We start from the raw sequence: 15,815 nt of genomic DNA on the forward strand, positions 1-15,815 counted from the left end.
GATGAAGTTTGGTATATGCCTTTTCCAAGGTTCCAATTTCCAGAAGTCCTTAGTTCTCACTCATGCACCAAAGAGAAGAACAATCAGAGATGATTGCTGTCCTGATTTAGAAATCCATACTAGTCACAGGTATTTGCTCTTTGTGAAATGCAGTGAACCAACAAATCTTACTTTTATTTTGGTTATAATTTGCTTTTGATTCTGAAAGCAATGACTCTTGAGAAGCCGTGCTCACATGAATGTGAAGATGTGCCTAAATTTTTAGGTGTATCAGGCATGTCATATTTTAGTAAAAGCAAACTGCTTCATTTCTCTGCACATTGATTGGCTGCAGCTGAGCCAGAGCTGGGGTCTTATGCAGACACTGCCTTTGGAGATTTTCTTTCCTCCTTCCAGAATAGAAATTTAGGTTGCTGACCAGACAACCTGAGGTTTTTGTACCAGAAGATGTTTTCCTGGACTTCTGAAAGCTCATACACTCAGAAGCTTCCTTCCTCCTCTCTTCCCAGAACAGAGCTCATTGGTACCTCAGGATCTTAAGTGTAACTGAAGTTCAAATGTGCCACAGCAGCTCCTGCAGACAAGCTCTCATTGCCTGGCTTTTTAGCTCATTGCAGCTGAGGGAATTTGTTTTGCAGTAGCAGTCAATCTATTGTACACATTCCAGAGATAATCTGTTCTCACCTGAGTCCTAGGGCACTTAGGTGATAGTAGATAATTTGAAGTGGAAGTTCATACAGGGAGTTGTCAGTATGGTAACAGTGCATAGCACTGATTTTTCCACTGAAGATATTTGTATGGAAAAGGCATTTTCTACTCTGTTTTATTTGCCTTACTGGAACAACAAGACATGTCTGGCCATATAAGTAGCAAATTTACGTAAGGAAAAACGTTAAACTATCGTGCAGAGCCATAGTAATTCTCACACGGTCTCTTTTGGCAAAAAAGTCAGTGGAGTCTATTTTTATATTGAAGGGTTTCCTTTACACAGCTCTACCATAAATTTCTTCAGAATTCCAAGTCATCTGTGAAAATCCCTGGCTATATAAAAAGAAAAACAGAAAAATAGGCTAGATTAAAAGATAAGGTAAGCTAGGTCTGCAGCAGTGATTTATAAGAAATGTAGAATTACAGGAAAAGAAGGTAAAGAGAATTTAACCAACGCTGGTGATATTTATTCCTTGTATTTAATTTGAGGTTGTCCACACTATCTTGGTAGTTCATTTCAGATCCATTGAATGGTTATTCTGCTAGGTATTTTTCAAGAGTGCCATCAAGATGCAATTTGCAGTCATCCCCATGATAGAGGCACACAGCCACAGCACTGGAGTTAATTGCTGTTTAAATGTGATGTCTGTAGTGTGACACTGCTGGTAGCCAGATTTCATTTTTATTTTTAATTTTAGCTACAGTGTAGGATACTGTAGTTATAAATAATCAAGTTTATCTGGTTGCAGTGTAAATACAGCTCTGCCTCCATGGCTGACACTGCTTGACATCAGTTAAATTAAAGGCTGACTGGGCATGTCCCATCCACTGCCACCTTGAATCTGACCTCCAGCTCACAGATGAGACCTGCTGACAACTTAGCAGGGGGGAGTTTGCATTGCTGTTGTCATGGATTGCCTGTCTGATAGCTTCAAAGGCAAATACACTTGAATGCTAAAAACAGTCTTTTCAAATGTATATGCCAAAATAGTAATTCAGCTGGGTAAATAAAACAGCAGTTTAAATGAATAAGTGTTATTTAGTTGATGAATATATGTTTGACTGAGTGATTGAAATGGCTCCCCTGGGTAAGATGAAGAAGTATGCTTTTAAAACTCTTTTGTAGATGTTTATAGAGAGAAAATGACAGGGGAAAAAAAAATCAAGTATCTATGGGGTTATGAGATAAACATAGAACTTTACAACAGTCACCCACAACAGAGAGAATGATCTTGGGATTCATTTGTTCACAGCAGTATGAGTAGTTTGGGTTGGTCTTTCTTCACAGATTTGTCAGATTGTCACATCTGTAACTTCACTAAAATGCAGTTGATGCTCTTTGAATGTGATCTGCAGTGGTCCATCAAATGGAAAAGCTTCTAAATATAGCTGGAGGGGGGTGAGTCAGGTGGCAGGATGCATTCTCTGCATTAGGAGGTGAGGACTGAAGGGAGCTATAAAAAAGTTTGAGTCTCTAGTGACAGGGTTTGCCAGTGAAGCTGTTAGTGTAGAAAAAGGCATTACATGTACCAAAGTTAGGATGATGGTCTGCTTTCCAGGTTTAAAAAAATTAAACTTTAGCCTATTAACTGAGGTACTTTCAGTGGTCATATCTACTTTGCATTCCTCTCTGTATTTATATCCTGGGGAGGAAGGAACATGAAGAGGCCAGTACTGAGACACCTCCTGTAATATTTATATTTACTGCTCTGCCTTCCTTATCTTCAAGGTGAGAACTGTTAATAATTCTGTCATTGTTAATAATTCTGTTTTACAAGTAGGCATCTGAGAGTAGCAAGATCATGACCAACCCAGGTGCACTGGCAGTATCAGAGCAAGGAGCAAACCAAGATGCTGTCACTGGTTTTGTGTCTCATACCAACAAGGAAAATTCAGCAGGAATTTATGAAAGCATGATTCAATAATGCATAATCTTTAGAGTTTATTGATATCTTGTGGGACTTAAAACTTTATAAGTTGTTAGCTAAGCTTGCAAATATGAAACCTAGATTTTAGTATAACTTCAAGCATTTCTAAATTTTGTTATTACAGCATTGTAATGTAGCTCCATAAAAACAGGATGCCATGATTTAAATTCTTAAAAGCAAAAGGAAAGGATCCTTTCAGCATGCCAGAGGTGAGGCAGCAGCTGTTCCTTGCAGATGTGGCACAGGCTGGGTATAGAGCATTCTGCACTACAGAAATACAGACTGAAAAGAGTCACCCATCTGCCTCATTCTTTGCTGCAGGTTAAATATATCTCCATCACTTCTGAGAGCTGATCATCTAACCTGCTATTAAAATCCTCTGCTGGGGTGAACCCCTGTCACAATTCCTTTCCCAGGGAGATTTTCCTAAGATGTTCCAGGAGGAGTGGTTTGGAGAACTAGAAACCAGGTCATTTGTGTTGTAGAGCAAAATAAAAGTGTACCTGTGGGGAGATGCTTCCAAGGACAATATCAAACTGAAGAGAATCATTTCAATGTTAGGAAAACCTGAATCAAGTCTCTGGGCTCAGTAATAACTACAAATTCAATTGTCTTATCTGCAGTTTTCACCAATTTTTATTTCACCATTATAACTTCAACATTCTGATGAGAAATACAAAGGAATTGTCTTCTAGTCATTTTTTGGAGGAAAGTCTGACATCCAATATATTTTTTTACCTTTGCATGCTGAAGTAGTATGAATGTAACTCTGGTTTCATGATGGCTGAAATTTTATTATTTTAGCTTAATTGATATATTTGAGGATCCTTACATCCTGAAAAATGCCCTTTCCCAGAGAGAAAGGCAAAGCAGAATTTTGGATATTCAGAGGAAACCGAGGCTAAATTTATCCAGAAATACTAAAACTTGATTCTCCATTAGAATTAAATTTATTTACAAAGTTACAATTCTAGAGAATATATGCATAGTTGTCAAAAGTCATTGACAGTTTTGGAGTTGCTTTAATAGCCAGTGAAACTATTAACTGCCAACAGAGACAATTGTGGCCTTAGCATTCACATGCTCTGTGCATTTGCTGCACTGGATAATAATAATAATTCCTGGAAATAGCTTTTTCTTTGACTGGTTGGCTATGGCTATATTGCTCCTGAAGAAGAAGGTTCTTTAGAGTGTGCCAAGGAGTCTTTGCAGATTAGATACAGTTGATGTTCATTAAAGAATGCTTCCAAAGAAATGCTTTTTAATCTTGAAAAAATATTCATCATTTATTACCATATGTTGGAATTGTGAAGTAAATGTAATGTTCTCAAAGGAGGTGAAGGTGTCTGCAGTGTTTTGCTGACTTCCCAGCTCTGCCAGTGACAGTATAACATGCCACAGGTGATTTTTGGTGTGTTCTCTGCCCCTGGTTTTCCTCTCCATGTAGGTGGGTAAGAACTAATTTAAATTCTAGTGAGGTGGTGCCTGCCTTCATTGAGATAGGAACCTTGAGATATCCTCTGTTGCAGTAATCCATTAGAAACAAAATCCTGTAGTTCTAAGGGCACATTGCTGGACACTCTCAGCCATTTTTCCTTTCTTTGCAGCCTCTTGTTGCAGCTTCTCCTGCTTTCTCTTTCTTTGTCAGTGATGTTATTGTAGGCCCATTAACATAGAAAAGGAAAAAACAAACAAGTTGCCAAAAACTGTAGAGCAGTTGGTATTCAGAGCATTCTTTTACCATTTCAAAACACTGCCAACATAGTATCTGTTTCATGATGTACAAGTGTAAGTGCTGCTAACATAGATAATTTAGAATCTATAATTGAAACCATGCTTTTGCTGCTCTCTCAATTAAAGATAGTCAAGACAGAAAAGCTGTTATGTACTTACCTGCTGGAATTATATGTTGTTCTGTGCCATCCCATTACATTCATACAGTGCTGGAATGTATTTCAAAAGTAACTTGCCCTTTATTGAAAATAGCATTACACCACAGCAGAAAAACCCAGTGAAGTAAACAGAAAAACCCCCATGAAGTAAACACTTTATACAAATGCTGTCAGGTTTTATCAGAGGTATCACTGCCATCCAGTCTATGGTAATAGCGGTATTAGTGATACCTTTAGATTTCTGTGATAGTCAACAGATATTTTCTGTAGTTGTCTGGTTTATTATAGTGTCTTTGTAAGAATTTTTAAATGAATTTCTTACCAAGTTGTTTGGGAATACAAAACACAAAACCAAGCGTTCCTGCATATTGTAGCTTAAAAACATTGCTAACTCTATGTTCTGCACTCCATGTTTAAAATATGTGTAGCCTCAGAACCTGCTCAGTTGACAACAGAAGGGATTTGCACCATATTTTAGGAGTTGACTATTTCATGGGCTGGAAGCCAGAGCACTCAACCAGAAAGGCCTTGTATCTTGTCTTCAATAATGCATGCTGAAGAAGCAACAAGTGATGGATTTTAACTAACCAGAGCACAAGGGAAAAAGACTTGTAGATAGACCCTGCTTCAGGCAGAGAGAGCTTGAAAGGCACTGCACTGAGGTGTGCTAACTCTGTTTCAAGGAGAAGATGCACATTAGAGTACAGACATTGTCCTCTAAACCCTTTTGTGTGCATTTCATTTCTTCTGTCGACTCTCTTTTCTGTGACCTGAAGTCTATTGGACTACTTCATTGAAGACAACAGTGGTAATAAAAATTTGCAATCAGTTCATTTAGATTGAAGTTACCCTTCAGTTCACCTTTCTGGCAGTTTTTTGTACCCCGGTTGTGTACAAGATGCAACTGAAAAGAGCACAGGGAGATTCACATGTGTTTAATTGATTCTGCTGTTGCTGTTTGATCAGTGAGGAGCAATCACAGAACTAAAGGGTTTGAGGGATGAGAAGATTGCTGATGCTTTGCAGAAAAATAAGATTTGCAGAGTTTTTGCTTCAAATATAGGGGCCAAATTCTTACATACTGATTGAAACAGCAGGCAGATTGCATCAGAATAAGAAAGTTACAGTTTGATTTAAGAGGTGTCACTGCCACAGATGTTCATCTTGAATTAATAAAACTACCTGTATTAAAACCAGTTCTCTCATTTGATTTATATTTGCTTTTGTTTTATAGGACCATGGGTCACTAGGAACAGCAGCATAGATAGTGGAGAAACAGAAGTTGGCCACAGGGTCACCCAGGAGGTGCCCCCTGGAGTGTTTTGGAGGTCTCAGATCCATATCAGCCAGCCACAGTTCCTGAAGTTCAACATATCCTTAGGGAAGGATGCTCTTTTTGGTGTTTATATAAGAAGAGGACTCCCACCATCACATGCCCAGGTACTTTATCAATGTGTTTGTTGGCTTTAAATGTCAGAATGCAAAACTTAGGTCATCTTTGTTAGGTTTATGTTGGAGTTTACAAAATTCAAGTTTAGGGATTTCCTGAATTCCTTTATTTGTCACATTTGACTGACCCCTCTCATCTTAACATTTTTAGGTTGGTAAATGCTTCAGCAGTACATTTATAAAAGAAGTAATTATGTCCTTGCCATTCAAATGAGGCTTCAGTTCTCTGGTATAATCTTGGCACAAACTGGGAAAAAACTATCCAGTTATCTATGAGACAAAACTGATAAGTTGAGGACCAAAATCTTTGATTAGACTTAAGAGTAAAGGAGTGAGGAGGTTGAGATGGGTTTATTACCTCTGCTTCTAAGAATTTGCACAGAAGGAGCTTTGGCTGTGCAAAATTCATCAGCTTTCTGTAGTAAGCTGCTTTCCAATGTTCTGTGAGTTACTGCATGGTTGTGTTTGAGTGGTAAGAAATCAGGATCAGCAGTGCACAGCCCAAGGAGGGGAGGATCTGGTCAGTTTTCCATGTTAGCATATGATGTCCTGAAATTTGATACAAAGACTGAAAAAACTGGGAAATTGCAGAGGGCTGCTGACTGATTTTCAGTCATTTCCAGCCATCCAGGCAGCCCAAAAAATACAACTTCAGAGAATATGTTCCAGAGTGGGAGCCTTTCATAAGAATGTTTTGATTTTGGCTGCAAGGCTTCATTCAATAAGCTGTCTTGAGGGTGAAATTATGTCTGTGGATCTTCAGCTGTTCCAGTGAGGTCATGGCATAATTCATTGCACATGTCTCATTTAATTTAGAATTTTAGTGCTCACTTCCCCTATTCCATCATGAATAAAATGGCAATTTATTTGAGGAAAACAAACAAAAGTATAAATAGTGAAATGAAAATTACTTAGGGCAACCAAAGCTCTGAAGCAATCAAAGTTTGCTATAAGTACAGGTTAATTTTAATATTTTGACTAAGACATGAGGGAGGTATGCCTGTATCTTTTACAAGAAATCCAGTTGGGAGTACAAAATATTTTTTTTTCATTCAGGATGAACTTTATATTGCAATATTATCAGATTTATTTGTTCTAGGTTTCACTATGATGTTGTCATCTGAGAAAGCTATGATCAGGCAGAGTTTTTCCTTTCACACCACCTCACATAGATAGAATAGAAATTTTGTGACCTTTCTGTATTGTCATCTTATTTCAAAAGTTCCATACCTTCTCAGTGATTTCTCATGGGCAGCTCCTCACAGCACTGACTCCTTTTTCTTCACACCCAATAACTCCACCTCTCTTCACAGCACAGCCAACAAACTCTAGCTCTTTTGTAGCACTCGTCTTATTGGACACAGCTGTGGCCTGTTAAGGGCAGGCCTGTTCCTAATCTTTGGTGATAAGTACAGCTGCAACTCCTCAAGTGTGAGACTGCCTTCTGCACTATTTTCTTACATTCTATCCCTCCACATTTCTGTTAAATTAAATAATGAGAAATATCAACTGTGTTTCCTCTTGAGCTGGAATCCTCCTCAGGGGACCTGCTTTCTTCAGAGGAAGCAGTTCTAAACCTCTTCATAAGCAGGTTTAATGAAACACACTGTGTATAAGCTAGTATAGATCTAGTGTGAATCTGCAATATGAACCAGCATAAACTTCCCACATTCAGGTAGGGTCCTGGTGCTTGTTAATAGGGTGCTACAGCAGGAGGTTCCATGGCAGTTTTGCCCAGCAATCAAAATTCAGTCAAGCTGCTACCAAGAGAAATTATTTTAGAATGAGAAATGCAAGCTGTTACAGACCTGAGTTAGTGAAAAGAAGCCTTGTTCTGACAGAAAGGAGCACAATACTTTTGTATGAATGAAAACAGTCTGAAGTTGACACCAGACGATATTTTAAAATTGAAATTTAAAATCCTTGTTTCTGTAGGTTAGGGACATGAGCTCTAAAGCAGTGAACAGCTTGACAGTTCATCACTGATCAGTGCTCATATGTCAAGCCGAGTAAAATCCTTTGTGGGAACAAGTCAATAATCAGCAAATTAGGTACATGATTAACCTGAGACAACAAGATGCAGTTCCTGTCTGAGAGCCCTGCTGAGATTTAACCTTCTCAGTATTACTGTTTAGCAAATATTCCAAGAGCCTGGTTTAGTCAGTCAAACTGATGTAGCTGTAAACTTGTCTGGATGCAGCCTGTGTGCCGTGTGCATGGGGAGTGGAGCTCTGGAGGAGAGGCAGAAATGCAGTTTTGAGTGGCAGGCAGAGTACAGACAGGAATGCAGTGCTTTTGGGCAAAATCCCTCCAACCTGTGTAGTGCTATGCAGAAATAACAAAATGTACATTGCAGGCTTGAATGATCAATAGGAATTTAGCAGAAGAAAGTCGTATTAATAGAATTGATAATGTGTAGAAAACAAACTGTAAATATCAAATAATGCATGAAGGGACTCTGCAGAGCTTACAGCAATTGTGGTGTTGCTACATGCTGGTAGCATGTTGCAAATGATGCATGAAATGAGGTAACCTGAGAGGAACTTCCCTGGAACGTCTGGAGAAGGCAATGTGTGGGGCTGTATTGTTTTCATTTCCAGCAGCGTGGTTTATACTTATAAATTTTTCATGTCAAAATGAAAACTCTTTTCATTCAGACCAGGAAATGGCTTTATTTGAAAAAAACCCTTGGGGAGCAGAGCAGTGTCAGTGTTCCCTTGGCTTTTTTAGCATGTGCACAAACACTTTTAGGTGCTCTGAGCACCTCAGAGTTGCCTGGTGGCCACGGGGCTGGCCTGAACTGGCTGGCTTGTGGCACATCCAAATGTGGGAGCAAACCGGTTGGTTGGCTGCCATCGTGGGTGTCAGATGTTTCGTGGCTGTGTTTTAATGAATAATTACCAACTGGATTTTATGAAGAACTAATTTTAGAGCACTTTGCAAACAAGTTTCCCTGCCATATGTTTTCCTGGCTGCTTAGATCCTACAGGGCTTTGGCATAAAGGGGAATGCTGGCCACCACCCCAGGCGTGCTCTCCCTCTACTGTTGAATATGCATCCCTTATAGAGACAAGAGCTCTAGGAGATCATTCTTTTCAATTCCTCATCTCAAAAACTCCTGGGCATTTTGGGGAGGTATGCAAATTGTTTCAAATCTAAGAAAATCCCTGAAGATTATGGCGGCTCTCTGCATTTCCAGTCCTGAGCCCTGCGAGCTCCCTCAGCTTCACAGTGGTCACAAGTGGTTCCCTTCCTCTGTGCATGGCTGGGCTCGGTGGCTTTGTGCAGTGCTGGAGTCACAACCATAGGTGTGAAGTTCCCAAACTGCTCTGCTCACTCCCCATGGTTACCAGAAAAAGAAAGCCTTTATTAGCCCATGAATAAAATGCATCAGAGGGTAGAAAGCCCTGAATGGAGAAATTATAAAAACAAATTGCTCAGAAAGAACTTAGCATGAGATTTTAGGTTTGTAAATAAAAGTAAGCAGTAGGATTTCAGTGTGCTGGGTAGTAAAAATAAACAAACTCACCGAGAGAGTGAATTTGGAATTTGTTTAGTGATGCAGGCTGGCAAGTCACTTGCTTATATTGGGCTTTAATCATTGTAAGTACTCCCTGCTGCAAAATTGAACTCTGATGATGTAGTCATTTGGGATTTCTGCTGCATGTTGTTCCTGAGCTGTTTTAGCCATTTTTGTGACTTTCAGCATGAAGCCATGAACTATAAAGGATCATAAAAAAAGAAAACAAAAAAAGCTAAAAGTCAGTGAAACTTCCAAATTACTTCAGTGATTTAATTTGGTTTGACATGTCCATTCCCTAATTCATGTGCTTTAGTGGCATCTTCCTTAGCAGTTGTGTGTGTGTGTTAGATTAAGGATTCCACAGTTGCTTTTTAATGATCATGAAATTACTTGCCTCCTTTTCCTAGATGGGTTTTCTAATCTATTCATATATGCCAATAACTAGCTTTAAAGCAAGAGTGATATCTTCAGCACAACATTATGTAAAAGTAATTAATCATGCAAGGGTGGTAAATCAGAAAATCAGCAGGGCCATGAAAAGCAAAATGATGATTCAGCCAAGCATATGAAGAATCTTATCTGCTTATGAGTTCACAGTGTCATCTTGGTGACCCTTCAGTCAGGGATTTTTGATTTTGGAGCAGATATACCTCATCCTTACTGACATATTAAGATTAATATATCCAGGGAACCACCAACAGATACATTAACTTCCTTCTTTTTTTTTTTTTTCCCTCTCAGTCCTGAGAAATCCAAAGAGATATAAAAATGTTATATTGTTTTCTGTATCACTTTGCACCAGTACTTCAGCATTCACAGAGTTATCCAGATTCAGTCATTTTGCTTTTGCCTAGACATTAAATTATTTGTCACAGTTTGATTAAAGAGGGCCAATACCCCTCTTAACTGTACCAAAGTTAAAATCGTCGTGCCAAGGGACCTGCTCTCACTAGGTCACACCCCATCATCTTGAAAAGAGATTCTGCAGCTAAAACTACTTCAAGCAGCTTCAGGCTGAAAACTCTTCCCCTTCGATCTGGCCAACCGCTGAGCCTTCTCTACTATATGAGGTAGAATCAGCATCAAACAGAGGGAGGCAGAGGAACCTGCCAGCACAAGCAGAGACGAACAGCGTGTTGCCAGTGAGAAATGTCAGCTTTTATTGCTGCTTCCTCAGTTGACCCTTTGTGAACAATTGTTCTGAAGAGCACAATTTCTTTTTCCCAAGATGTTGCCCAAGTAATAACATTTCCCAAGGAGGTGATGAGTCTGTCCTTAACCTCTGACTGTTAGACAATGGCTTTTAGCAATCTTTCCAGATGCCATTGATTTCAGAGATAGATATATGTGTGTTTGGTACCTCACATATGCTGAAAGTTACTGGCATGCCAGAATTCTCTACATCTCTGGCATGCTTTGCCTGAATTTTACTAATTTATCTGATTTACCTTTTCCCATTTAAATCATATGTGGAAAAAGGCTCAAGTCGATGGCAATCTGATATTGAGTGAAACTTTTTATTCCACTTCTCTTACTTTGTCCCTCCCTTTAAAAGCACAGAATCATAGATAGAGTGCATAATGCACTCACTGTGGTGATAGCTCTCAACATTAGTAGATTGGGGCTCAAATTCTTCCCTGCCATGGATTTCCTTTGTGGAAAGGCTGCAGGTCCGTGTCAGTTCCACAGTTTACCAGGAAGACAACAGTTCTTGCAGACATTTCCCTTTGTTGTAAGGCTGAGCGTACCAGGGCTCTGTAAAGCTGGTATATAAGAGGTTTTCAGCTAGAAAGGTGAGGTTTCATACCCCAGTTTTGGGTAGATGTGATGGCACTAGAGTGTTAAATTTGTCTGTTTCTTCCGCTAATAGGGAGAATCTTCATTATTTTATCGCAAATCATGAATAATTCACTAGGGCTCACAGTTCCTGAGTGGAATACAGTGTGCAAGACAGTGTGTGTGTCCTTCTCTGGATGTTTATTCTATTTAGGAGGCAAGGTTATAGTTTTCTGATTAAACTGAAAGCAGGGGAAGGTGGATGTTTTCTCGTAGCTGTTGTGGGCACAGCCTGGAAGTGTTAGAGATAACAGAGGGAAATGTAATGAAGCTACTGGCAAGCAAGCACATACTATTACTGTATTTTATTGAACACATGCATCTTTCTTTAGACATGTCTATCTATCTCTATCTACTCCTACACAGATAAATGTGTCGAAAACAAGATGTGTTTTCATAGGGGACTTGTTATACAGCTATCAAAAGATTAGATATATTGTTTTTGGTGTTTCTTAAGGGCTTCCCTTAGATAGGGGCTATGAGATCTACTCAGTTGAGCTTGAGAGCTCCAGAATCACAGATATTAATGACACAAAAAAAGCCTATTAGGATAGCTATCCCAGCTGCTTTGCTATGCAGAGTTATTCCCTGTTGTAGACTAACCAATATTTCTTCCAGTCTTGTTTAATTGTGGCATCTCCATTGGGAGGCTATTTACTGAGCTTAATAGATGGGAAGCTTATCTGACATTCATCTTAAATTTCTTTCTTTCTTTTTTTAGTTTCATGCCATTAATGGTGCCATCACTCTTATGCTCTAAATAATCACTTGCTCTGTTTGATCCCTTTCCCAAAGATTAATGCAATGTTCTACCTTCTTTGGAAGCCTTCCAAACAGAAATTCTCAGTTTTCCATAATATAAGTTCAATTCCCTTATTTGTGTTATTCCTTTCCATGCTCCCTCTGGTTTTTGTATCACACTTGCCCTGATTGTTCCTCATACAACCTCAGGTAAGCAACTTTTACTCTGTGATGTAAAATTTGTGCAGTGTGTTTTTATCTGGTCATGAGTTACGTTAGACAAACACATTTTCTGTCTGTGCTATTCCTGTTTCACATTCTGGGGGCTTCCATTCAACAATATGTCTGGAGTTACACCTCAGATATCTGTTCCTGTTTCAAAAAGAATTTATTGCAGGCAATTGCTTAGAAAAGGGCGTGGGTCTCCTGAGTCTCTGAAAGCTGTGTAGGAACCTAAAATTAATGGGTCAAATAATAGATTTCAAATTGTTTCTGAAAAACCATCCTGTCAATTTGTATGTTTTATGATTACCTATGCAGAGGAAAGATGCATAATTCTAGGTCACTGTTTAAGAAAGAATAAAAGTCACAGAATCTCTGTGTTCCATGGTCAGCTATTAAATATAGTTTCACATTTCTTCCAGAAATACCATTTTATAACAAGGTAGAGGAGAAAGTAGAGTCAGATTTTTGAGCTGAACATTCTGTATTCAGGTCTGTTTGTTTGGGGTTTTGTTTGTTTGTGTTCTCTTTTTTTTTCCCCTTGGTTTTTTTTTTTTTTCCCCTCCCTGCAGTATGATTTCATGGAACGTTTGGATGGCAAGGAGAAGTGGAGCGTGGTGGAGTCGCCCCGGGAGCGCCGGAGCGTCCAGACCCTGGTGCAGAACGAGGCCGTGTTCGTTCAGTACCTGGACGTGGGCTTGTGGCACCTGGCCTTCTACAATGATGGCAAGGACAAAGAGGTGGTCTCCTTCAGCACAGTCATTTTGGGTAGGTACTTCCACCAGCTGGGCACTTTTCCTCTCTGTTCATACCCTCCCTTACCCAAAGTTGGAATATTTCCCTGCAGTCCTGACTATTTGGCCTGTTTGTCCTTATGAGATGCTGTGCATTTTTTAACTCAACACTGCTCTGGCAAAGAGTCAGTAATGGGGTGTACTGTCTTTAATTCACTCATTCTTCTCTTAATATTTTAGCATTCCCATAGGTCTCAAGTTTAGTTTTGGGAAACAAGGCTCAGAAAATTCAGTGTGGTTTGAAGCATTCCCCAGCTAATATTCCTCTCCCTTATCTCTGTCATTTTGACACTTTTTATTTGCTTCTCCGAAGATGCTTCTTTACACCCAGGTGGAATAGTATCCAACAGGAGAGCTGTTTAATCTTGGTGGAAACACAGCTCAAGAAACTGATACCTACAAATGAGATTATTGTTTGCAGCCATCCTAGAGATTAATTGAGCCAGTTAATTAGCTGTATGTTGCTTTACAGCTTACCACTCACCTAGCAGTGAGTCATCTCCTCAACGTGGTGAAAGAACATCCAGCTGCAGTTTTGTTAGAATAGGATTACATTCAGTTGAGAATCAAACTGAGTCTAAATTCTCCAAGCTTTATTAGATTTGCTGTCCTTTGAAGCTCTTAATGAACTTTGCTGACTATCTTTTCACAGTGGTTATGACAAATTCTGAGGTATCCTTTGTGATATTCTGCTCTGGCTGGTAAAGTCTGAAATGGCACTGTGTTGTATAAATCTGTAATTCCTCTTAGTTCAGGGAAACTGTAAAAAGTAAATATGAGTGTTTAGATTTGATGAAAAATAGTCAGAGGTGTTTTCTAGTCTTGCCTTATTAATAATATGTAGCTTAGGTTTTTTTCCTTTTACATTAGTATAGCATTCATTTTGTTGGCCCAAGTCCCAAAGGGTGTAGGTGAATAATCAGTACTGTTATTAGGTAGAATTGTTTCTGTTACCCTGAATTAAGATGAAAAAAGTTTTCTATGAATGTTGAAAATTTTTATATATACATATATATATATATATATATATATATATGTAGTGGTTCCACAAAAGTATCAATTACACAAAAAGCTTTTGAATCACTTCTCTAAATTCCTCCCCTGCCAAACCATGAGATTATATAATTTTTTTTCCATATTTTCCCATAGAAGGCTTTTTCCACTTCTCTGAAAACAAGAATATTTGTGCTTATATCTTGTTATGCCCCTGTTGTGCTTAGAAAACCTTAGGATATTATGAGCTGCCCTTTAAAGGGTTGCCTGGTCAAGGCTATAGCTTTCAAGAGCATCAAAGGTGTAATAGCCAGGTAGGCTACTTGATAGAGCAATGATAGTGATTGAAATGAAATCTGGAGAAAAATACAGTGTTTTATCTGGCTCTACACACCTTGTATCAGATGCTTCATAATGAAAGGCTCTGAGACAGCTGAACATCTCTCTGGTTTGGAAGAGGAGGAAGAATAACAGAAATTATGTTAACTCCCAGACAATACTAAATTTACCATGATTTTGAATACATAGAAAATGCTTTTGTGTGCCATGAAGCAAAATAATGAATAAATCTATAAACAAGCTTCTTCATGAGACAAATTGATATCTTTGAGCACTACATTTCAAATTTTTCTTTTCATTGTTTATGACTCATTTCAAGAGCCCCAGCTAATGACATCTCTTTAAAAATTTGCTTTAGACATTTTGCATTTGGTGTCCTGTAACTGTGAAATTAAATTTAAAGTTCTACTTGAATCCTTTTCTTCTTTGCAGTTTAATTTGACAAATAAAAATACTCTCTGTAGTTCTGCTAGTTCCAAATCCAAATTCTCTTTTCTGTGTTGTACAGCAGCTTGATTTGGTGCCTGGAGCTGACAGAACCATTTTGTTTGGAACCACAGGTCCCACAACAACAGGGAATGATAGTGAAGAGGAATATTCCAATTAGATTTTTGTTCCAATAATTCACTGTTGAAAATATGTTCCACTGAAATCCAACAGCTTTCAAATTAAAATCATTTTAAGAATTAATTTCAAAAATGGAATTTTATTTTTAGATTGTTATTATGCAAAGTAGTTTATGCTTTATCCAAATGATAACAGAAATTGTGGAAAATAAGTAGTTTGGTGCAGCCTGAAATGTTATCAGGCTTATGTGTCTACTCTTCTCATATTATTGAGGTCATCAATATTTCAGTCACTCAAACTCTGATATTAGACTTTGTCCTGTGTTTTTACAGAACTCCTCTTCATCCTCTTGCACAGCCACCTGCATCTTTTTAATTCATTTCTTTGAGGATCGAGTAGATTTGCCAGAGCAAAAGAGCTCCTCTTTGTCATGTTCAGCAGATATTTTTGTCAGCTTAATTAATGAGGCTTTCAATGCCTGTAGAAGGAAAAGAAGACAGTCCTTGGGAGTTTCCTTGGGATGATCAGTTTCCCATGGCGGAGTGGTTGAGCAGGAGCAGTCTCATTGCAAAAGGGAGAGTGTTGATTTTCCTGAGGAGGCATTGTGTTTGCTGCACAATATAAACTCAGGCATGGCTGTAGAGGTCTGAGGAGATCCTGCCTATTTTTGGAACAGAGGATTTGAGCACTATCAGAAGACTCTGGGTTCTAAGAAAGCCCAGAACTTAATATGTGACTTTAGTGTGTCACTAGATCTCTACACGTACCCATGCTCTCATGAAACTCTGTGCATTCTGCCTCACCTGAACCTTGTGCTGCTAAT

The 15,815-nt window shown here is 38.7% G+C and overlaps 1 protein-coding gene across 13 annotated transcripts in view; it reads left to right on the plus strand.

The window, feature by feature from the left end:
- TENM2 (teneurin transmembrane protein 2) overlaps positions 1 to 15,815 on the plus strand; it is a 612,765-nt gene that overhangs the window by 492,224 nt on the left and 104,726 nt on the right. For all 13 annotated transcript variants that reach the window (XM_059860582.1, XM_059860584.1, XM_059860583.1 and 10 more), the window contains 2 exons: positions 5,763 to 5,968; positions 12,872 to 13,067. In XM_059860582.1, the coding sequence (XP_059716565.1) occupies positions 5,763 to 5,968; positions 12,872 to 13,067 (402 nt within the window). The remainder of the gene's footprint in view (positions 1 to 5,762; positions 5,969 to 12,871; positions 13,068 to 15,815) is intronic.

This window comes from Haemorhous mexicanus, chromosome 15, assembly GCF_027477595.1.
Source record: "Haemorhous mexicanus isolate bHaeMex1 chromosome 15, bHaeMex1.pri, whole genome shotgun sequence".
NCBI lineage: Eukaryota > Metazoa > Chordata > Aves > Passeriformes > Fringillidae > Haemorhous > Haemorhous mexicanus.